The sequence below is a fragment of the Harpia harpyja genome, chromosome 1 (assembly GCF_026419915.1).
Source record: "Harpia harpyja isolate bHarHar1 chromosome 1, bHarHar1 primary haplotype, whole genome shotgun sequence".
NCBI lineage: Eukaryota > Metazoa > Chordata > Aves > Accipitriformes > Accipitridae > Harpia > Harpia harpyja.
The window spans coordinates 45,630,891-45,653,358 of NC_068940.1; the positions used below are offsets into that span (position 1 = coordinate 45,630,891).

The window sequence follows — 22,468 nt, forward strand, 5'->3', positions numbered from 1 at the left end:
GCAGTCTGGGAGAGAAGGAGCGCGAGGAAAGCCCAGAGGGTCGGATGGCGGGGTCTGGGGCCACTGGGGCAAGAAGGGTGGGACCGCAGGGACGGTGGAAAAGGTCCATCGCCCAGGGAAGCCAACTGAAGAGCTGGAACTTTCTACGAAAAGCTCCAACTTCAGCCCCTGGAGCAGGAGTTCCCATCTAGTACGAAACCCAGGCATACATAGGTGGAACGACTGAAGCTTTCGCTCCCTGTTTTGCAGCAGGAACGGGACAGACTGCAAGCAGCGAGAGAAAAACCGGCATGGCAGAGAAAAGTTCAAATTTACAGGACAACGAACTCTGTGAATTAAGCTTTATTTCATGAGCACGTGAAGAAATACAACACACACACACGACAAACAGGGCTCGGTCCCCTTTGCCCGGACTACTCTCTTATGTGAATTCACTGAGGCACTACTCAAGCCATGACGTTTCATAACTTACAACCCGTAACACTTAAAGTCGCGGGATTGGGGGGGGGGGGGGGGGGGCACGACAAAAAAAAAAGACAAAAAACCCACCAAAAAAAGACTTTGTTTTTCCCTAGTGGGAGTGCTCATCCTTCCTCCTGCGTCACCGTGCGGGCGTCCCCTGTATCACACTGTGAAGCACAAAAGCCTCAGCAGTCCAGCTGCTGTTGAATCTCCTTCAAAGGCTTTTTGGCTAAGCTGATGTTTTATACCTTCCAGCTTGGAAGTCTGGTCTATACCATTTCCAAAAGTCAGCAGATTCTGACAATACTGCCAGGCAAAGATGCTGGCTGCAGGAGACAGCCAGCTGCAGGTGCTAATGGCTGCATCATGGCCCTTTAGCTCTTTCTGGCCACCTGTGCTGCCTACCTGGTGCTCTCCCTTCAACCCAAAGGCGCTGCTCCCAGCATACATCAGGCCTTAGCGTGAGCTGGGCTAGCCAAAATCTGAGCAGGAGTTGAGTGAACAGTCACACTCCACCCCTTGGTGTAGTCAAACATCTAGCAAACCCGCTGCTTCGGCGAGTGGAGGTACTGTTACTCCTCTTGCCTCGCCTCCGGGGATCTGAGGCAGCGCCAGAGCTTACAGCCTTCAGGCAACCGTTAGTCTCCTATTGCTATGCCGTGCTAATCACGATCCCAGTATCGGACCGAGTCGGAGACCTAAGCACAGTGTGGACGCTTGTTTTATCAGTGTAAGAATGTACATCCCAGCTCCTGAACCCTACTGCATCCCTTGACGGCGGTACTGGCAGTAGCAGCAGTCGCCAGACTCCTCTTCCACGTGCTTTTATGGCTCTGGTACGCCCTGGTCTCCCTGAGGAGGTGAATCTTCGCAGGTGTTCAGGGCAAAATGCCTGTAAGATTTACGCGAGTAAAGTACACGGTGCTCAGCTCTGGCAAGTGAGCCGAGCATACCGCTGAAGCCATCAAGTTACACCTTAAGGGTGTTTTCACCAGGAAGCCTCGGCGCCTGAAGTTCTGTTGCTACAGATAACGGATTGAAGCCCCTTCCCCCTGTGACTGTTGTGTCTGCCTGCACTGTGGACCTACTCCAGCAGTTCAGCAGGAAAATGGAGGTGCTCTGCTCAAAGAATCGTCCTCAAATGGCTTGTTGAATTAATATGCTTCAGGTAGTAGCAGAAAAGCCCCAATCCCTTTCAGATGTTCACATGGAGAAGAAGGGCATCCGGGAGTGCCTCTTCCTCTCCACCGACTGGGAAGGGGCTCGGATGGCTTTCAGGCATTTGCACTGTCGCGTCTAAGCGAGGATGGAGCCTTAAGCTATGCAAAATGGCAAAAATCAATGGAGGGTGATGACGTAGATTGAAATGTCTCTTACCTGTGTTTCTCTGTCAGCTTCACCACCATGGGCAAAAGTTCATATAGCACAAATACACCAGGCAGACCCTGGTCTCCCAGTAGCCCGTTGGCTATCTTCTCATGTCGTGTAACTGAAAACGGCTTAGTCCCTACCACCTAGCAGGAAACAAACACAGCAAACGTCGTTTCGTTAGCGAGGAACAGGAAAGGCTACTAAAACATGAGTTCAGTGAACCGTAGCAGTGTAGCCCTGCCCACTCACTTGTGTAAGCACTGACAGTGCTTACAAAGGGTCATAAAAAAAGCACCATCAGGATCGAGTCTATTTTTCCTACAGGCTATCAGTTAAAGCCCCAGCTAGCCCAAAGAATGAGTGATGCATCAGTCCCCAGGCTGGACTGTTTTGGTCTCTGCTGGCAAGTAACGGCACAAGCTGTTCCTCTCGACCTCAACCCCAAGTCCACGTCATCTTCCACCAAAATGTAGTCCACCCAAGCATGCTTCCGGAGACAGCACCGGTAGGAGAAAGCCATATATATATGCAAGAGTGAGAAAAACGGAAGTAATACATAAAGGCAGGAGAGTGCCAGGGCTGCAGAAGGACACAGATTGCCCATCTTTATATAAACGAAGATCACCCTGCAGCATTCTCCTGCACCCTGCCATTCTTCTACCCGTTGCCCATACCAGTCCTATTCTTAGAGCAAATCAGTTGGGTTTCTGTAAAATGACATTATGTTCCCCTATTGACATTATCCCTAAAATGACGTTATTATCCCTAATAAGCTATCTGACACAAATTACGATCCAAGCTGAGAAAGATACTATCCAGTTTCTTCACCAAATTCCACATTTCGGGGTTCCAAGTACTGAATGCATAACACAGCCCCTGGCATCCATCTGGCAGCACACTTGGATCCATAATTACCCTAAGTCTGAGCATCACGGTCTGCATGGATTCCCCTCCCGGTGACTAATAAAAAGCAACTCTTTTGACAGGAGAAGTCCTTTGAAAACTGAACAGCAGCTCTACAGTAGCGTGTGAGATCGCATCAAGAGAAACAGAAGCCATGGGATACTGGGAGGTGGCCCTAAGAACAGGGCTCCGACTAACTATCCTTTGTACTTCAGGAATTTCAATCATCCACAAAAACTGCAGAGGCATCCTGAACCCAAGCAGAATGAGCTTCAAACATGGTCTGAAGGTTCTCCCAATATCACCTCATAGCAAGTAAATTCCACCCAACTTCCAGGAAAGAACAGACGGGTCTTTTTGTCCTTTCTAGGCAGGGGACTGAAGAAAGAGTGGTCCACATAAGGATTTATCACATGAGAACCAAGTCTCGCAAACAGTTTCAATCTTTAGGGCAGGTGAAGAAATACAAACTATGCCTACCTTTCAATGGCTTCTCTCAGACCGCTCTGCCCACGCTGCTCTAGGATAGCTTCGCTTGAAGGTCTGCATTGTACCTACCGTGGCCGTGTGGCTCCTCAGATTTGTGGCTCCTACGCAGCCTCCGACATAACTAATAATCTGCCAGTGATTCACATTTCAGAGCGCCGAAAGCAAACATGAAGGCTGCGTGGATGTGCAGTAGTATGTTGTTCCGATTGCAAGGATATGTGGTACCTGCCCGAGAGCGGGATGCGTTTGGGTGAAGAGCCTGAGGTGGTAAGGGTTCCCAGTGCTGTGGGGTTTGCACAGCGTTATAAAACTGCGTAGGACAAGGGAGTCAAAATGTGGCGTAGTTTCATCCACAGGTAGATCAGTCCTTGTGCTGAACGAGCCCCAGAAACACACTTGGGTTTCACCTCAGAGGAAACTGGTTTGGTGTTAAAGGGAAGCTGGGCACGGACCACCCATGCAGCGTAGAAGATACAGCACCAAAACCTGGGAGACAGCTAGGGAGCTAAGCCGTCTTGTACGTGAATGTTCACAGAGCTGCTGGGGCACGTGGCACCCGTCTCTTCCTCACTTAGGCTTAGGTAAGTACGCTGGGTAGCACTGGCGGTGAAGTCTGCACAACAGTCAAGCTGCTGCCTCTACTGGTGTTTTCTTTGCAAAAGAAATGTAACAGCTTACATCATTCTGCTGCCCTAAGACTACGGGGGCCCAAATAATGATAACTGCCAGGTTTGGTTTGGTTTGGTTTGGTTTTTAAAAAGAGGTTCTCTGGAGATCCCCTACAGAATGATGATGGCAACCCACGTGAACGCTTCCAAACCAATGAAAGAAATCACAGTTCTTTCTGCTCCCTCAGGCTGGCTTCAGAGGAGAGCATAAGTTTGTCTGTGTTCGCAGGATCTTCGTCTCACCCTGGTATCTCCTTGGTAATTTATTTCTCCTACCTGTCCCAAAAGAAGGGCATATTCTGAAAGCAGGGCTGGAAATCCGACCACGCTCTTTTGGAGGCTAAAGGAGTTTTTAAATCGGAGACAAGCTGATCTTGGGTTATTCTCCAAAGAACATTTTTAGGATCTCCCTGCTGCTTTGACTTCTCCTGAGCATGCACTATGAGGGATTCATGGGGGAACATGATCAAAGTGGCGTGGTCACTTTGATCTAGGTGGGATGGAAGACGCAGAAATCTGCTTCGTCGCTGCTGTAACATTACAGGTAACATTACACCATAGAAATTGTTATTCTTGCTGGGGTGGTGATCTGAAGAAAGTCAAACAGATTGTGTCGCTTCCACCAGAGGCCAGATATGGTCAGCGTCAGAATATGAGGAGAAAGTCTGAAGGCTTTCACTTGCCAAAGCAATAGGGAAAAAAGGTACTTACTTCACCATCTACTTTCATATACACCCTGGGGACCGCTTTGACAAAACGCTGAAACATCGTGGAAGCTATAAGCAAAGACAGAGAGACACAATTAATAACCGGTGAAGAGCTGCGAAGCTTAACCGACACGTTCGGTAAACACAAGCTGGTTTTGTTCAACTTGTCAGGGAACATCTTTCTGCACAACAGCTCCTGGAGGTTTTCAAGGACAGTAAAGTTAACGCCTGACACGAGTTTTCCTTTTGCCAAAGTGAATCTCGTTCCTGTTCCAACCAAAACCAAAACCAAAACTACTGGCATTTTGGCCTTGACTAAATGGAAAACTTTCTAACAAACCAGTTATCTTGCTATAGTCTCACCAGTACAACTTCTTGAAAATTCTTACTCTAGCACATGAAAACCTTTATATTTAACAGCATAGCCCTAAGAAAACATACTCAACTCTAAATGAGAATCCTCTATCAACGTCAATTAACACCGCAGTTTATTCCTGTAGAAGCATGGGTTTTGTAGTATCAGGAGATGAAAAGGAAGACCTGGATCAGTGAGGAGAAGAAAAAAAAAAAAAAAAAAAAAAAAAAGGAGAACTCCTCCTGCTGCCTCAGACCAGCCTGTTCCGTCAGTTCTCTTAAGGATAACGAAAGGCAGGAGTCGCTTTGAAAACCTGTTTTCTATGAAATTCCCTAACAGGAGAAGATTATTCATTCTCATTCTCATATATAGTCATTCTCATATATAAGATCTTTAGCTGGTCTGCAGTAAACGTAAATCTGACCTGCAATCTGCTTCTCCCACTTCTTTTCCAGGGCACGTCTTCAGTCCTAATTCCTCAAGAATGTGCCAACTGCTTCTCCGAGGCCCAGGATGGAAAGCTGCAGCCTACAGAGAGAATCTTACCAGCCAGCTACAGGCCCCCTCTCAGAAAAACTAGGGCATCACGATCGTATCGAGCATTATCACGCCTCTTCATTTTTCTGTATTTGATTTTAAGCACCATCCTTTGATTTGGGTCCAAGAATTAAAATCGATGGTGGAAAAATTTAAAAGAACGGATTCAGGTAGGATCAACAATCCTACCACCACCTCAAAGCAAACGACTTCTCTCTCCAAGCTTTATTAGCACAAACTTTGCGTAGAATAAGTCAACAGATTTAATAATAGAATGAGTTACCTGGAAAATAGGAGATGCAACAGAGCTGCTCAACAGGCCACGAACAGTGTTTCCAGCCTGCCCCCCTGTATAGCCCCAGCCAAGGATTGGTTTAAAACCTAGTCAAGCTAATCCGTAGAGACAGGTTGAACAAAAGACGAAAAATCAGCAAGAAGCAGGTGCTTTGCTGGCAAAACAGGCAGAGCTTGTAGAGATAGATGTGTAATAGTTAATGGAGCAACTTGAGGGTTTCTCAGAGTTGTGCAGAGATGGGACTTGAAGGCAAACTGAACAGGAGACGACTGCCCCGAGGCGGACCTTGAAATCTCAAAGATGAGAACTGGGACCAGCCAAGACGAGAGCGCTGAGGCAAGAACTAATTAAAGGGCTTTGATGAACGATAAGACCTGGGAACCGAGATTCGACTGGAAACTTACACAGATTTTGGACTGGGATAATGGGTGGTAAAAAGGTATATAAGACTGAGAAACTTTTGGAGGGTTGCCATTCACTGTGGCGGTGGCCCAACTCTGAGTTGTTAATAGAGCAAACCTAGAGAAACCCATGACTGAGAATTCTTTAACACTTTGCAGACTTCAGCGGATCTAAAAAAATGACTAATCTCTGCAGTGGCATATAAAGAGGTGCGGTCAGGATCTTTCACGGAAAATGCACACAAGCAGGCTTGCGTGAATAAACCAAGATTAGAGTTTGAGCAGCAGCAGCATGAGGACAGAATTGCCCTTCCTTCTCAAGCCAGCAAACTGGAGCTATCTAGGAAAGATCAGCACTATTTCAACTTCACTGCAGCTGTTCAGCTGCTACTGTTGGGTACACCAACGTCAGGCAGACACCACGACATGACTCTCCACCAACTATTTTTTCTCTCTCCTGCATCTTCTGGTTACCTCCTACTGTGCACACTAGCTAGACAGGGCTCCCCCTGAACTACACCTGATGCAGGCGCTTAATAACGATGTGCTGTACCTGCTGTCGTGCCTCCACGAACACTGAAAAGACAGATCTTTCAGAAAGGTCACAGAATCAAAACACATTGGCACATTTGTTCCACGTGAATGGAGGCAGCTGTTCCAGAAAGAGCACAACGTGGAGGAGTCCATGTTTTACGCAACGCTGTCAGGGTTCTCGTGGAAGACTGGGAACTTTGCTCCTGTTCTCTTCTAACACCTACTAATAGGGACACTTAAAAAGAGACTTCTCTCAGCAGGCTTTTACCTTGCTGCGCAGCGACATCCGTCCCGTCCAGAGGGTTCACAATGCCTGGATAATCCCTCCCAAACGAGAGATGCTCGATATAGTGCGTCATATTGATCTGAAACAGAAATGCTAATAACTCAAACAACTGCACAGCATCCACGGGGCAAGGTAAGGGGACTAAAGTTAATTACTTGTATATGTTTCTGAGTGTGGCTCTGGGACAGAGACAGGTCCTCCCTTACTCTGCGCCTCCTAACAGTAAACTCCAAAGCCCTTGCTCTTCTTTTTTATTCATGGGAGATTCCAAGATGTGGAATTTCTCCTTCTCCTGCTGGAAATCCCCAGATCCCGCTGCCTCTCCCTCTCATCTACAGAGCAGGCTCTCCCGCCCGCTCCTCTCCCTGCCATAGAACCATGCTGTCAGCACCTCGGTGGCACAGGTACAGGTATCATCTGCTTTCCTCCCAGCACAAGGCAAACTCCAACAGATCCAGAAGCAGTTGTGAAAATGCCAACCCTAGAAAACCAGGAAGCACAGATTAAGGAGCAAGGCGCTCTCTGGAAGAGGGGAACAGCCTTGCCAAGCAACACGCAGATGTCCCAGAACATACTTCGGAGCCTTGTGTGAAAGCAGGTCCCAGGTTCTGCCCGCCCAGAGCCATAAAGCCAAATCCGGCCGGGATCAGTACACTAGGATCTCAACGTGGCAAAGGGAGGGAAATCCAGAAGGAAAACAGACCAAGAGAACCAGAACACCGTCTTGGGAACACTTACATTGTCAAGCCCAAAGCTCTGCAGATTGTCAACTGTAATTGAAACGTAGTTTAACAACGTAGTTCAGACTGCAATAACGAGCCTATCTATTTACCTTATGCTAGCTTATAAGGGAGCTCCTCTCATTTCCATTGCGATCTAAAATGGCAAGAAAATCACCTGCGTTTCTCTCTTGCTTCCAGTAGGGCATGTGATAGATAAAACTCCCCTCCTGACTTAGACTAGCCACTGCTACAGTGAAGGAAAGTAACTTTAACTTGGGGTTACTTCAGATCAGGTATTTCAGTCCTCACCTGAATGTATGCTTAATCTAGGGCAAAAACAAGATCCCAGGGGCAAGCCAGGAAAACTTCACTGTTATCTCAGTCGCCACCTGACACGCATAACTCCTCTAACTACTGTAAAACCCAGAGGCACAGCAGATCTAAACTAACCACTGAGCAGAGCACGTGCCTTAATATCACGTCCAAGTGCCCTCAAGAAACCATCCTCATCTTAGCAACTCTCAGCGCTCTGCCTATCAGCCCTGTTACTGGCTGCCCGGAGTACCCACAGGGACAGGAAAAGACTTTGCGGGGACGGCCTGAGCAGGGTATTTGCAAACCACTGGTGGGGCCAAGGCGAGCTCTCACCAGTGCTAGGATTTGGGGAATTTGGCCTGCCCCCTCTCTGCCCTTCCTGCACGCAGCAATATGACAACGCCGGCAGCACCACGTGCCCCCAGGAGGGATCTGGCAAAGATACGGGCAACGGGATATCTTTCGGTTGGCTACTTACATGACTTTATGCAGTGCCAGAAGCATCAGTCTCAGGATGAAAATACAGCTTGCAACTCAATTTCAGTATCGCTCCTACCAGGTTTACCCAAAGGCACACAGTCATCTTAAAGGAGCCAGAGGCTGTGGCGCATTTTAACAGGTAAATTCACATGCTCAGGGAGCCAGACCTCGCCCTTCTTTCACCTCAGCAAAGAAAAACACACTTCAAAAATCGTGGGCTGTTATTTGAGGAGCCGATGGACTCAGATCGCCAAGGGCTGCTATTAACCAAGATTAGGAATGCTGCTCCCCTGAAGGGTTTCTGATATATGGCCTAGCACAAGACAAGCTGCAAAGCTGAACAACTGATTGGAACGAGCCTCTCCTTTAAAACATTTCTTTAACATGAGTGTGCTGTGAACTCTTTTTTTTTTTTTTCTCCATTAACAGCTTTCAATAAAACACCAGAAGCTTTACTTGTATCCCTATAAACCCCTTATAAACCCAAAGAGATATACATGCAAAACAGAGAACGTACAGTCAGAAAAGGAAATGCTAAGCCTAAGCTATACTCCTCCAAACGCCTCTGATGTAGGGAGAGGCCCTTGCATTTCACAGTTAAAACGTTCAATGCTCAGAAACTAAGGCTGCAGTCACTGCAGTTAACGCAATGGTTCTGCATTACAAAGAGCTCAGAGCTGCACTGGCTTCAGATATTCCTGTGGCTTGTCTCTGACAAGTGTGCAGACCTATCACTGCCACTAGCACAGTGGTTTGTGTGCCTGGGCTGGCAACTGGATCAAAGAACTCATTTGGCTTTAAAAAAGAAACTCCCACTAAACATTTGGAAATAGATGTGAAACGGTGGGCAGGGAAAGGAAAGAAGGGAGAAGTGGCCTTGGGATTATGCGACGCCATCTCTCTTAACGGTTACCAGCAACACCCTGCTTCATGCCGCGGTATTTTTTGCGCTTAAGGCAAGAGTTAAGTGGCTTGGCTGTCAGTGAAGTGTCAAGTCCCGCTGCCTTTTGTACAGACACCAGCAGGCTAACCTTCAGTTAATAACAAAGCGCTACAGAGATCCCAGCTCTGGTGGATCTGCATTTAAACTGGACCTACTGCCAAAGGAATAAAACAGTCTTTGTCCCCCCATCTTTCTGTTGATGGCTCCTTCCTGTTCCACCCTCCTTTCGGTCATGAGCCACGTCAGAGAACCTAACAGGCCAAAATGTAAGTATTGCTTTATGTGAGGCTGTTCTTCCAGCCAGAGCCGCTCCAGAGTAAGGTTAGTCACGTCAGCTTTAACGCTTGGGTAGTCTCACATTCGTTAGCCTCTGAAGTGGGAGCTGAGTACTAGTAAGGCTGACAAATCTTACAGTACCAGAAAGCAGTACCAGAGAAATGCAAGGGCAGCACGTGACAAAGACCAGCCATTACCTAACCTGTTACACTAGGTTTACATCGCGCGTGACCCACTTTAACAGTTACGGCTATCCAAAACAAAAATTCCCCACAGTGCTCCGCCACGCCTTCCACAGATAAAACGCCAATTAATTAGTTTTTATAAAACTCTTCTCCAATAAATGAGTTGCAACTCTGCCAAAACGCACGATTTACATGTTCACTTTCTAAAACAGCGTTCCACCAGACCGCAGGTCGGTTTATCTCTGATCACTGAGGATGATGCCAAGCACGTGCGTATGTACCCTAGGTCGCACATAAACGTGTAGCTAGCCATAGTTTGCTTAACATAAAACAACAGGCTATTTAGCCTGCTTAGAGAAGAAACAGAACAGAAGAGCTTAAGACACTGTCAGCTAGGACCAGAGACTGGTATTTCTGAAGAAACATGAACACATCCCTTCCTTTCCGTAACTGCAGCTAAGTGCCGAGCTAGGTAAAATCAAGAGACCTGTAAAACTTCTTAAGTTTGTCAAGAAGTCTGTCTGGTTTTATATAACCTAGTTTTCTTCACCGTTTTAGTAACGCCGTTTTAAGAACTGCTGTCTATCTGAAGACTCCGCCCCATCTTGCATTTCTCACCTGAACAACCACAGAGCCTCCCTGGACTCCAAAATTCAGTCCTTTACCTGCAAAACAGCACTTACTGCCACTCAGGACTCTCTCAATCAACACATGAAGGCTGCAAGAAACCCAAGACACAGCTACCCAAACACGTTGCTCCAGGGTGAGCTAGGACACCAATTCTCAAACTGGGGATGAATTTTCTGGAGGAAAAATATCTTACAGCAGGAGCGCAGCGGCAGGAAGATGAGGAGCGGCATTAGGATGCATCGTGAAAAGGGGACTGAGGCAGGGAGCAACACAGAAAATGTTGCAGCGAGGAGAGGGAGTGAGCAAAGCCGAGAGCCTGAGCCCTCTACCAGACGTTACCGACTCAAAACATCACATCTCAACCTGTAATCACCATGATTAGGGTAAGAATTAGAGACCGAGGCAACAAAGGCAACCTCGTGGTTGGTGTCTACTGCAGGCCACCCAATCAAGGGGAGCCTACTGACGAAGCCTTCTTACTCCCGCTACAGGAGGCATCGTGCTCGCAGGCTCTTGTCCTGCTGGGGGACTTCAACCACCTCGACATCTGCAGGAAAAGTAGCACGGCGAGCTGTAGGCAATCCAGGAGACTCCCGGAGCGCACTGAGGGTAACTTCTTAAGCCAGGTAACAGACAGCCCGACCAGAGGAGATGTGATACTGGACCTGTCGGTCACCGACGCAAGCGAGCTAATCGGTGACATCAAGACTGGAGCCAGCCTGGGCTGCGGTGGTCATGCACTGGTGGAGTTCGCAGTCCTGAGGGATACGGGTCAGGCGAAGAGTAAAGTCAGGACCCTGAATTTTAGGAAAGCAAACTTCCAGCTCTTCAAGGAGTTAGTCTATAGGACCCTCTGGGAAACTGCCCTCAGGGTCAAGGGAGCAGAACAGAGCTGGCCGATCTTTAAGGACGCTTTCCGTAAAGCGCAAGAGCTCTCGATCCCCAGGTGGAAGAAATCAGGAAAGGAAGGCAGGAGACCTGCATGGATGAGTCGAGACCTGCTGGTCAAACCGAAGGGCAAGAAGGAAACGCACCGGCAGTGGAAGCAGGGACAGGTATCCTGGGCAAGTATAGGGACGCTGCCCAGTTGTGTAGGGATGGATGGGGCCAGGAAGGCCAAGGCGTGGCTGGAACTGAACTTGGCAAGGGACGCAAAGAATAACAAGAAGGGCTTCTACAGGTATGTCAGCCCGAAAAGGAAGGTCAAAGAAAGCGTACCCCCCTGATGAGCAAGACTGGCAAACTGGTTACAAGGGACAAGGAGAAGGCTGAGGTACTCCACAACTTCTTTGCCTCAGTCTTCACTGGCAGCCTCTCTTCCCACACCTCTCCAGGGGGTGGACTGCAAGACGGAGACTAGGGCAGCAAAGGCCCTCCCACTGTAAGAGAAGATCAGGTTCGTGACCACCTGAGGAACCTGAACATACATACGTCCATGGGACCTGACGAGATGCATCCCAGAGTCCTGAGGGAACTGGCTGATGGAGTTGCCAAGCCGCTCTCCGTGATATCTGGGAAGGCACGGCAGTCGGGTGAAGTCCCTGGTGACTGGAAAAAGGGAAGCATGACACCCATTTTTAAAAAAGGTAGAAAGGAGGACCCTGAGAACTACCAACTGGTCAGCCTCACCTCTGTGCCTGGGAAGGTCATGGAACAGATCCTCCTAGAAGCTATGCTAAGGCACATGTTGGACAGGGAGGTGATTCGAGGCAGCCAGCACGGCTTCACCAAGGGCAAGTCCTGCCTGGCCAACCTAGTGGCCTTCTGTGATGGAACGACTACGCCAGTGGACGAGGGAAGAGCTACAAATGTCGTCTATCTGGACTTCCGTAAGGCCTTTGACACGGTCCCCCACAACGTCCTTCTCTCTAAATTGGGAGAGATACGGATTTGATGGGTGAACTGTTTGATGGACGAGCAATTGGTTGGATGGTCTCATCCAGAGGGTAGTGGTCAACAGCTCAATGTCCAGATGGAGATCGGTGACAAGCGGTGTCCCTCAGGGGTCCGTACTGGCACCAATACCGTTTAATATCTTCATCAATGACACCGACAGTGGGATCGAGTGCACCCTCAGCAAGTTTGCAGATGACGCCAAGCTGAGCGGTGCAGTTGACACGCCTGAGGGATGGGATGCCATCCAGAGGGACCTGGACACACTTGAGAAGTCGGCCCATGTGAACCTCATGAGGTTCAACAAGGCCAAGTGCAAGGTCCTGCACCTGGGTCGGGGCAACCCCCGCTACCAATACAGGCTGCAGGATGAAGGGATTGAGACCAGCCCTGCGGAGAAGGGCTTGGGGGTACCGGTGGATGAAAAGCCAGCAGTGTGCACTCACAGCCCAGAAAGCCAACCGTACGCCCAGGCTGTATCAAACGAAGCATGGCCAGCAGGTCGAGGGAGGTGATTCTGCCCCTCTACTCCGCTCTGGGGAGAGCCCACCTGCAGTACTGCGTCCAGCTCTGGGGTCCTCAGTACAAGACAGACATGGACCTGCGGGAGTGGGTCCAGAGGAGGGCCACAAAAACGATCAGAGGGATGGAACACCTCTGCTGTGAGGAAAGGCCGAGAGAGTTGGGGTTGTTCAGCCTCGAGAAGAGAAGGCTCTGGGGAGACCTTATCACGGCCTTCCAGTACTTAAAGGGGGCTTATAAGAAAGACGGGGACAAACGTTTTAGCAGGGCCTGTTGTGACAGGACACGGTGTAATGGTTTTAAACTAAAAGAGGGTAGATTCAGACCAGATATAAGGAAGAAACTTTTTACGATGATGGTGGTGAAACCCTGGAACAGGTTGCCCAGAGAGGTGGTAGACACCCCATCCCCGGAAACATTCAAGGTTACGTTGGACAGGGCTCTGAGCAACCTGATCTACTTGAAGATGTCCCCCCGCTCACTGCGGGGAAGGGGGCGGGCCGGGTGGACTACACGACCTTTAAAGGTCTCTTCCAACCCAAACTATTCTATGATTCTATGATTACCTTTAAAAAATCCAATGGCTTAACGAACCCTCGGAAAAACTCCTACTGAGCATTCCGAGATTAGCAGGCTTGGTGCACGAATTCCCAGGAGAAATTCTCTAGCCTGTTGTACAAATGAGATTAAGTGAGATCATCACCCCATCTGACTTCAACAGGCAGAAGTCGCTCCAACACGTCACCACGTCCTCCTCAATTACATTATCTGCACAGAGCAACTAATAATCCCCCAGCACATTATCTCCAACGCTGATATGTTAAAATCGTTTAAGACAAAGATTCTCAACCTTTTCCATCTGGTGACCTCCTTTACCACAGAAGAGTGACCTGGCACGGCTCTCCTTTCAGCTTTCAGGAAATCTTCTCCGATCCCAGCCTAGATCAACAGCTCCTCCCAAAGGAGATTTATGCGCACAGCAAGTAACAGAAATTGGTTAGCTCTGTAGTAAAACGGGTTGGGGGCGGGGCGGGGCGGGGGGGAAGGATACAGCAACACTGACTCTCAACAGCGTGCACTGCAAAAACGAGCAGAGCAGGAGAGAAGAGAGAAATATTCCGATCCTTACAATGAAAAGACACAGAGATTCAGACAGAGCAGCGCTTAAAACTCGTACCAAAAAGGGGAAGAGCAACAGCTTTGCCAGTGTGCTTTCTAGGCTATATAAAATGACTCCCTAGCTAGCCAAAGGGCTAATATATGGACAAGCAATCATCTACAGAGAAACAAAAATGCAGGCATTAACCGCTAAAAGGAAAAACACAGTGGCATGCCCATATACGTTAAGTGAGCTCTAAAGCAGCACGCCAGATAACAATGCTGGTTATATTTAGACTCTTTCCCAGTTCTTAAGGGAACAGAAAGGTCATTTTAGGAGCAACCAAAGCTATCCAGAAGTGCACTCGAGGTTTACATTCACAACATGTTAACATTCAAAGCTGGGTAACAAGTTTTTGTTCTTAATCGGTCCTGTGCTGCTTTTGTCACACCTGATGCACAGAGAAGGCAGCGTACCACGAGGCTGTTTTGTTCCTTCTGCTGCAAGATCCCAACAGAGGCGAATACCTGGAAGGATGGGGGGGCAGGAGGAACCTATGTTTGGACGACATACCTCAAAGGAGGTTAAGTAACCTCCTTTTTTGTTTGTTTCGGAAGACCGTTCACGTATATTCAACGCTCTGCATGACTAACCAATAACTGTCATAGACTTACACCTCCTCAGAGATGGGCCTCTGAATCCTTCACACAGCAGTTTCGATCCACTTTGCCACATGCTACGTCCCTGGCGGGGCTTCTACAACAGCAGGTTTTGTGGTACGGAGAAGCTATGGAAGGTACGGAGAGCCTCCAGGTGGCTGCTTGACAAACCTTAGGCATTCCCAGCAACCGGTACGACTTGAGCTCTGGCAGATTATAGCCCAGTGACAAACGGAAACGTCACGTTTGCGGTCTCCAAAACGAGCTTGATACAACTGCAAAACAGCTTGTCCGTCTGCACAGAAACGGGTGAGACCTTGCGTCTTTCAGCACCGAGACAACCAAACTCCGAAAGGAGTTTACCAGCGTAAAAAGGAAAGCCTGCTGAGGATGAAATAAGAATCTCAGCCTCCGGTATTCAGTGTGGGGATGAAAACGGTTAATTCCCCGGCAGACGCTACTTTGGGACAGAAGTTAAGAGTGAGCTCACACAAACACCCTCTGTGGAAGGAATACTGTACAGGTGATCCGCCAGAGGATTTGGATCTCCTCCACGCTGAAACGGCGTCCTCGACTGATGGAGACTGAGTTTTCTTTCTTTGCTTCTGTGTTTTTTTCTGGACCAAAGAAAAAGCTGAAGCCTGGAATCATGAATCCCTCAAGATGCAAACACCTCTGCGGAAGGACGCAACTTGACAGATGGGACAGACCAAGTCACTACAGAGACAATAAGAGCGAGGGACAGTCCAGAACCTATGGGCTACCACGGATCCATTCTTACAGAAGAATTCTTTGCAGGTAGGAGGAATGAGAAACACCAAATGACACCCGTTGTTCGTGCGAGCGATAAATGCCTGGTCTTCGCTCCCGTAAGGATGCAAAGCCTGCAGCAGAAGTGAGAAGGCAAAGCCATAACCAGGTTTCATTCCAAGACGGCTCACGTAACGGTGAAATAATTTACACGGCTCCCCTCTGGACACCAAATAACCCCAGAAAAGATGCCGTTTGATGAGATACAGCCTTTGTGCTGCTGCAAAGGTAGTGCAATTTGCGCTGCCCTTAAACAGGCACGTGCACAAACTAGACAACCTAACTCTGCACGGTCTTAACAATCGTGAGCACAGCTTCCAAAGGCAGACCAAAACCACAACGGTTCTCATCATTCTCTCAACACGGGCCCAGGAGGATTTCATTGCACAGACCTTCATAGACACTTTCGAAAAAAACACGCGTGCAACATAACTGTATTAATTCAAGTGCTAAGAAGATACAAAAAGGTGTAAAGGTTACCGCACGTCCTCCGACTCTGCCCCGTAACAGCTCTCGCAGCGACCCACATCCAAAGAACTTGGATCAAACACTTTTTCTTCTTCTTTCCCCAGCTCCAAGACAAAAGAAGATGCAAAGCGACGAGGCGTGACTAGAAACGCTATCTTGTACTCTTGTTCCGTTCTGGGCGCAATAACTGTTCCACACACGAACGCAACGATTCTGTGTCGGAAGCTGCGCGTCCTGCACCCAAAGCCCACCCGGAACGGTATGCGCAGAGCCTGTTGAGGTGCGAAGTAAGACCAAGAAGCAGAGTGGCATTTGTCTTCTCAAACACACCCTCCATACCAAGAACTGGCTATCTGTAAGCCTCGCTGGAGCGCTGATCAGATGTTACTTGCCTAAAGGCTTTGCTAAAACATTGTCTACTTCAGACAATGTCGCACAGTAAATGGCGGCAATTGTAACAGGACCTGTTACACAAACAAAATTTTAAATAGCAGGCAACAGCAGGCAACAGTGCACAACGCACAATCCTGTCCCAAGACGTGTAGGGAACACGGTTACACATTGCTGTGAAACAAGATCAGAGCCAGAGTCTCCCGAATGGAAAATTGGCACCCAGTCCTCCAGGATGACAATGCTGACAAGGCACACACGTTAACCCCTGCTCACTAGAAGTCTCCAAGGAATTTCTACCTTCTTCGTGACTTAACGATTCTGACAACGTCTGTGCCATGTGTGTGCTGAATGCGCAGCCGCAGTACGGCTGGGGCACGAACTCATGGAAATTCATGGTCTTACGTGCAGAAGGCTGAAGAGGGACAAAACCATTGGCTCTTATAATAAGAGGCCCCCTTAAAAGCAGGCCGTTTCAACGCACAAACCCTGAAGGACAGGACCAAGTCTCTTGCGTTACAAAAGCCCTCTAAGGCTCGCTATCCAGGCGTGGCTGCACTCCCCTCTATAAGCCTTGAAAAGGTGGCTCCTTGGATCACTAACGCTGGGGAAGGGGACAAGGTACATAGTCAGACACTGCTGAGGGGATAAAACGTTATCAGGGCCCTGTCTGTTGAGACTGGGGGGTATAACAGGCGGACGGAAGCGAGCATTAAACACGTCTGTATTTCGTACTAGCCACAGAAAAAAGAGATTTTAGTTGGAAACTATGAAACGGGCATCAAAATCAGTCATTACCCTTATTTCTTTAATCACATACTTTATGGCAGTGACGCTCAAGCAAATAAGAGCTTTTAGGAAAATATCCCCTTTAGTAAACAACCGTGCGAGACTTTCTTTCTAAAGCTCGCAACATTCAAAGCAGTTGAAAGCGCACTTAAGAATTCACTGTTCAAAAAGCGGTACGGCTTTTAATCTCGTAATTACACTCAAAGACAGCGTCAGGAAGAATACAGCTAAATAATCGCGACGCTTTGTCAAAGCCACGATTCCCGCCACTTCAACAAGAACACCTGTACGATACACGGAGTCTTTCAAGACACAGCAACCAGCAACAGCTTTTTAAATGGAATCAGTAGCTGCCTGTTGAGTTGTCGCAGAGACAGCATCCAGAGGGAATGCACACAGTCCGGATACTATAAAGAAACTGCAGTGCATAGAACTCTACACCGCAGGGTTTCTTGCCGCTGACACGGTCCTCAACTTGCACGCAGATACGATACGTGAAATTGGAAGACTCTGTCCACGGTAAAAGGAAGGAAACGATAAGAACCACCAATAAAGAATTCAATCATGTCTTGTCATTCAATGGAAAGGAGTAAGACGACATCCCAAGCACAGAATGCAACCTACCATAGAAATCATCCAGCTATTAACTATCTTAATGTAACTATGATTAGGAGAAGCCTCCAGATGCTACTCCGTAAAATTTGGGTATGCTTTACTAAATTTAAGGTCAATACTGCTACAGCTGCCATTTAAGTAACTGACTGAAGGTCAGCGTTACTAATAGAAACTGATAATCGCAGAGTTTAATGAAGACGGGTGGATACTTCTGACCTAACCTGCAACACGGGTGATGGAAACCAAACTAGCCGCGTGCTTTTTCCAGACAGCGGAAGAAATTGCTTGTTGCCTGCAATGCATCTGATCTCTTCTGAAACGCCTCTTCCAGGCGAGACCGTTTGCTCCTTACGAGTTTCTCCTCCTCTCCATTGATTACACAAGGAGCCAGAGCAACCGGTTCCGACGGAGTAATGCCAATGGAGACTGGCAACACAAGTAAGGCAGGAGGCCTACATGCGTTAACAGAGAATTAGATACAGAAAAGCTGGTTTTGTCCCCGGGCATTACATTTGTAACGCCACAACCTCTGAATACAGAAAGGCTGCTAAGCGAACACAGCAGTAACAGCGCTATCACCACATTCCCGTGGCAGCAGGAGAAACTCCCGTACCTACCAATCGTTCAGCTCTTGGCTTAGTTTAGCCTTGCAACTTCAAGAACAGAAAAGTTCAATCCGAGTGATACAAATCAACAAATTCAGTTCACGCCGACACGTAGAACTACACCATCTCCCCGAAAAAGTAATAAGGAGCTCGTGTTTTGGAAAGGAAAAGTCAGGACAGTATTACTGTTACATTGCAACACTTTGCCAGAACCCTTTCTGGTTTGTATCGAAGCGCAACGATGAGTCACAACACGAAACGAATGTAAAGGAGAGGTTTACGTAGCCAAGGACCGCTTACAACAACCCGTAACCGATAAACCAACTAAAATATATTTATCTAGGTAGGCATTAACACACACAAAGTAAATGTAGTAAGGTGCAAGCTTGGGCTTAAGGGTCGAGTCACTGGAGCCTTCCCTGGAGAGAGGCTCTTTCCTCTAACCAGGTCGTCCCATTTGCCAGCCCACCGCGATTTAAAGGCACAACCCAAGCCAAGTTTTGCCAGAACAGCTGCTTGATGCCTAGTCGTAAAAGACCATTCATGCAGCAGCTTTACTCCTGAAATGCATCCGTGAGTCCTCGTCGTAATTTCAGAGGGACTAGGCAAAGATCTGCCTCGCAAAAGTTGCCAGTATAACAGGAGCTCGCCCCATCTGCCAGTTTAATAGAGTTGCGTGCTATAAACTCTTCAAAAGCTTGTGGTCTTTAAATGCTCTTCAGCTGTCACTTGTTCCCGTGAATCTCAAAACAGGCATACGGTGATGGAAAGACAACGAGAGCGTCCACCCAAGAAAGGCAGAATAGCACCTTACCGTGGCTCTCGGCCTCCGGGGTCACACGATTGCCAGCTTTATCCAAACGTTGTTCAAACAGATTGTGCTCTACATCCAGCTGCTGCTCTCCTGCTACGTTCCTGGCATCGATGCTCAACTCTGAAATCAGTGAGCAAGGAAAGTGGTCTATAAACACACATTTGTTATGGCCTGCGGCAGGCTGAGGAAGCATTCAGCCAGTGAAAATACAGACTCTTTCAGCGAGGGCGATAAGAACGTGCCAAAGCGGAAGAGCGCGTATGGCTGGGGACGAGTGACGTACAGGGAATAAAACGCACGTTGCAGCACCCTGAACGACCCTTCCAAATACGGGGTCGGGTTTGGTGCACCAGAAGGACTGTTTCCAGCTGCCCAGAAAGCGTTACCCTGAAAGGTAATGCACTTAAGGCAAAAGAAACCAAAACCAAACCCCTCAAAGCCCATAACCATTGCCAGGAGTACAGGAGTTAAGCTTCAAACTGGTTGAAAGCTGCCTCCTACCTCTACCCCCTCACCCTTCCCCCTTCACCATCACCACATTTCCTCGTGACCCCTCTTCACAAAGAAGACTGAGAAGGTCTGGGGTCTCGGCCTGGTATCGAAGCACCGTGATGCGCTTGCCGGCTACATGCTACAGGCTCCCTTAGAAGACTGACAGCTTCTCTGCACAAAACAGCAGGGGCTTCCAAACTCTCTGGCCTTCCCGCGCCCTTTTAAACGTGAGGAAGGCAAAGACCAACAATATCTCGGGTGGTCACAAGGAAGTCAGACTCACTACCTTTAGAGCCCAACGCACTACCCAAAGGAATTACCGCAACAGAACAAGAGGCAGGGAAGATTAGCGGACAGTCGGATAACGTGCACCGCAGCGGTACGCAGGAAGACTTGCAAAATTTTCCCTCACTTCACCCTGCAGCTTTGTTTGGAATTTAGTTAAAAGGTAATCCGACTACTAACGCTCACTCCGATTTTAAAAACTTGGGAGAAAGGTTATCACGTGGCGTTGGCGCTACAGTCAGAACTGAAGTACAAAAACCACGGAAAAGTTGCGCCTCGCCAAGTAACTTCCAAAGGAGACTCTAAAGTGTTTCAGCAACAGTACAGTCAAATCTCGAGTCCCAAGCGAACACCGAACGCTGTGCCAGCCTTTTCAGTATGACCGAGCTCTCTGACAAAGTACCACACCAAACAGAAACGTAAGCGGGTTTATACCTTAGCCTCACGTATCATCTCGAAACAGAATACAGCCTGCCTGGAAGCGCTGGTTTAAGCGCTCAGCGGGCCTGCCTGGAATCGCTGCGTAACCACCAGGGATCACCAATTCCTCCCTGTCCGTGGCCCAAGCAGCAGTGCAGCACTCGGAAGCACCGGGCACACCGAGCCTGTCGGGCCCTCGGCAAGTATGAAAATTATCCCCAACGTTCAGAAGGCTGACTCACAAGCACAAGGCACGTGCGGAAGAATAACATCGAGACTGATCTTCGGTTTAGCTCCCCTTGATTTGTCAACGCGCAGTTCCGGATGAACCTAGGCACAAGGGAAAAACAGAGAGTCCTCTTTCACTTGGAAGACAATCAAAAGGCCTCTTTCTTTCCCTCGACTGCTCTGGCTCACCAGCTGATTTTTAAGACGTGGGATTCAAGAGACACCTGAGCTGCTGCCTCCCACCGTAGCCAAGCGCTTGCCGTTTCTAACACTTTTTTTTAAGAAAGGTAGTAACTTGGGAATCTTAGAACCTGCGGTGGGCACGGGGGCTCTCGCGCTTGCTTGCTTGCTTGCTTGGTTGCTTTCCTTTGTATTGCCTGCTTGTAGGCGGCAGAGACAGCGAGAAGAGACTCTGAGACGCTCTCCTGCCACAGCGTTACAGGAAGCCACAAGCCACCCTTGGCGCCAAGCCGCTTTCGGGGGAGGGCAGCCCGCTCCCGGCCTCAAGGCCACCAGCTCGGAGAAAGAAAAAAACCCCACGCAGATCTGCGGCGGGTGAAGCTGCCGCGTGGGCAGCCCGCAGCAGGCGGCGGAGGAGGCGGCGGCTCGGCGCGGGGGCGGAGGCACGGCAGGCCGCCCCGGGCCGCAGGGCCGCCCCGGCCAGAAGCAGCACCGCGAGGCGGGGACGGGCCGGGCCGGGCCGGGCCGGGCCGGCCCCCCGCCGCCGCCGCCGCTACTCACCTCCTTGGTGAGGTAGTACTGCAGCTCCGAGAAGAAAAGCAGCACCACGATGAGCCCGCTGACAACCGTCACTGCCGGGGAGACGAGAACCGCCGTCAGCCCCGCCGGGCGCGCCTCGCCTCGCCTCAGTCCCGCCTCAGCCCGCCCGCCGCCGCCGAGCGCCGGCCCGCAAGGCCCCCCCGCCGGCCGCCGCCCCACGGCGAGGCCCGGGCCCGCCCGCCGGCCCCCGGCCGCCCTCACCCAGCGCGCCCCCGCACGTCTTGACCCGAAAGTCCTCCAGGGTCTTGTCTTGGGGAAGGCATCGAACCGCTTCAGCCGCCACAGCGAGTCCGTGGCGCCGCGCGGCCCGGAACCAAACCCGCCTTCCGGCGCCGCCCCGGCACCGCCCCGCCGGGCAGCGCGGCCCGAAGCCGGCCGAGGGGGCGGGCGGGGAGGGGCTGGGGCTCCCGGGCTCCTCCGGGGCGGGCAGGTCCTCGCTGCCGCCTCGCCCTCTTCTGACCCTCCCTGCCAACGGCCCCCGGGCCTCTCAAGGACACCCGAGAGACGCTGACTGTGCCGAGATCGGTTAGCCGGGAAGGGCTTGAGACCAAGGCGGAGCTGCTGGCAGAGAGCAGTTTTCACTCGGTTTGACCTCCTGCCCATCCCATCCCCTGCCTCCAGCTTTGAAAGGGCTGGCGTTTGTTACCCCCGCCCTTCGGAGAACAACCGAGCTGTCCCTCAGGCTGGCTGTCGCAGCAACAAAGCTGAAAGCAAATCACCTCGGGAGAGTACCAGCGCTTATTGTGCCGAAGCACGGAAGGAAAAAGGGAGGAAAGGGAGGAAAAAACCGCCGCTCTCTTGCCCCACCTCCCATCCCTGGCCTGTACCCTTCACCCCTTCATTTTGGTAACCACCTCCGTGTTTCCCTCTCTCGTCACAGGGAAGGGCTACGAACTCAAGAGGTTAAATCGTACAGCAGCTCGGAATAGCTTACTTGTGCAAGTGAAAAAAAGAGGGTAAGCTTTTCCTAAGCCACATACTTGCCTAGCCCTTGCTTTTTCCTACTAAAAAAGTGCAGTCCTGCAAAATCTCTTTTATTA

General features: G+C 49.7%; 1 protein-coding gene across 1 annotated transcript; it reads right to left on the bottom strand.

Moving 5' to 3' along the window:
- Positions 1-536: 536 nt before the first annotated feature.
- On the bottom strand, positions 537-21,691 carry LOC128145877 (endoplasmic reticulum-Golgi intermediate compartment protein 3-like). The gene is given in 12 exon segments (XM_052797089.1): positions 537-1,354; positions 1,840-1,976; positions 4,605-4,669; positions 6,991-7,087; positions 16,534-16,574; positions 16,701-16,815; positions 17,367-17,473; positions 18,075-18,230; positions 19,224-19,343; positions 20,663-20,750; positions 21,390-21,513; positions 21,630-21,691. Coding segments are annotated over 12 exon segments (1,179 nt in total). The 3' UTR covers positions 537-1,287.
- Positions 21,692-22,468: the final 777 nt, after the last annotated feature.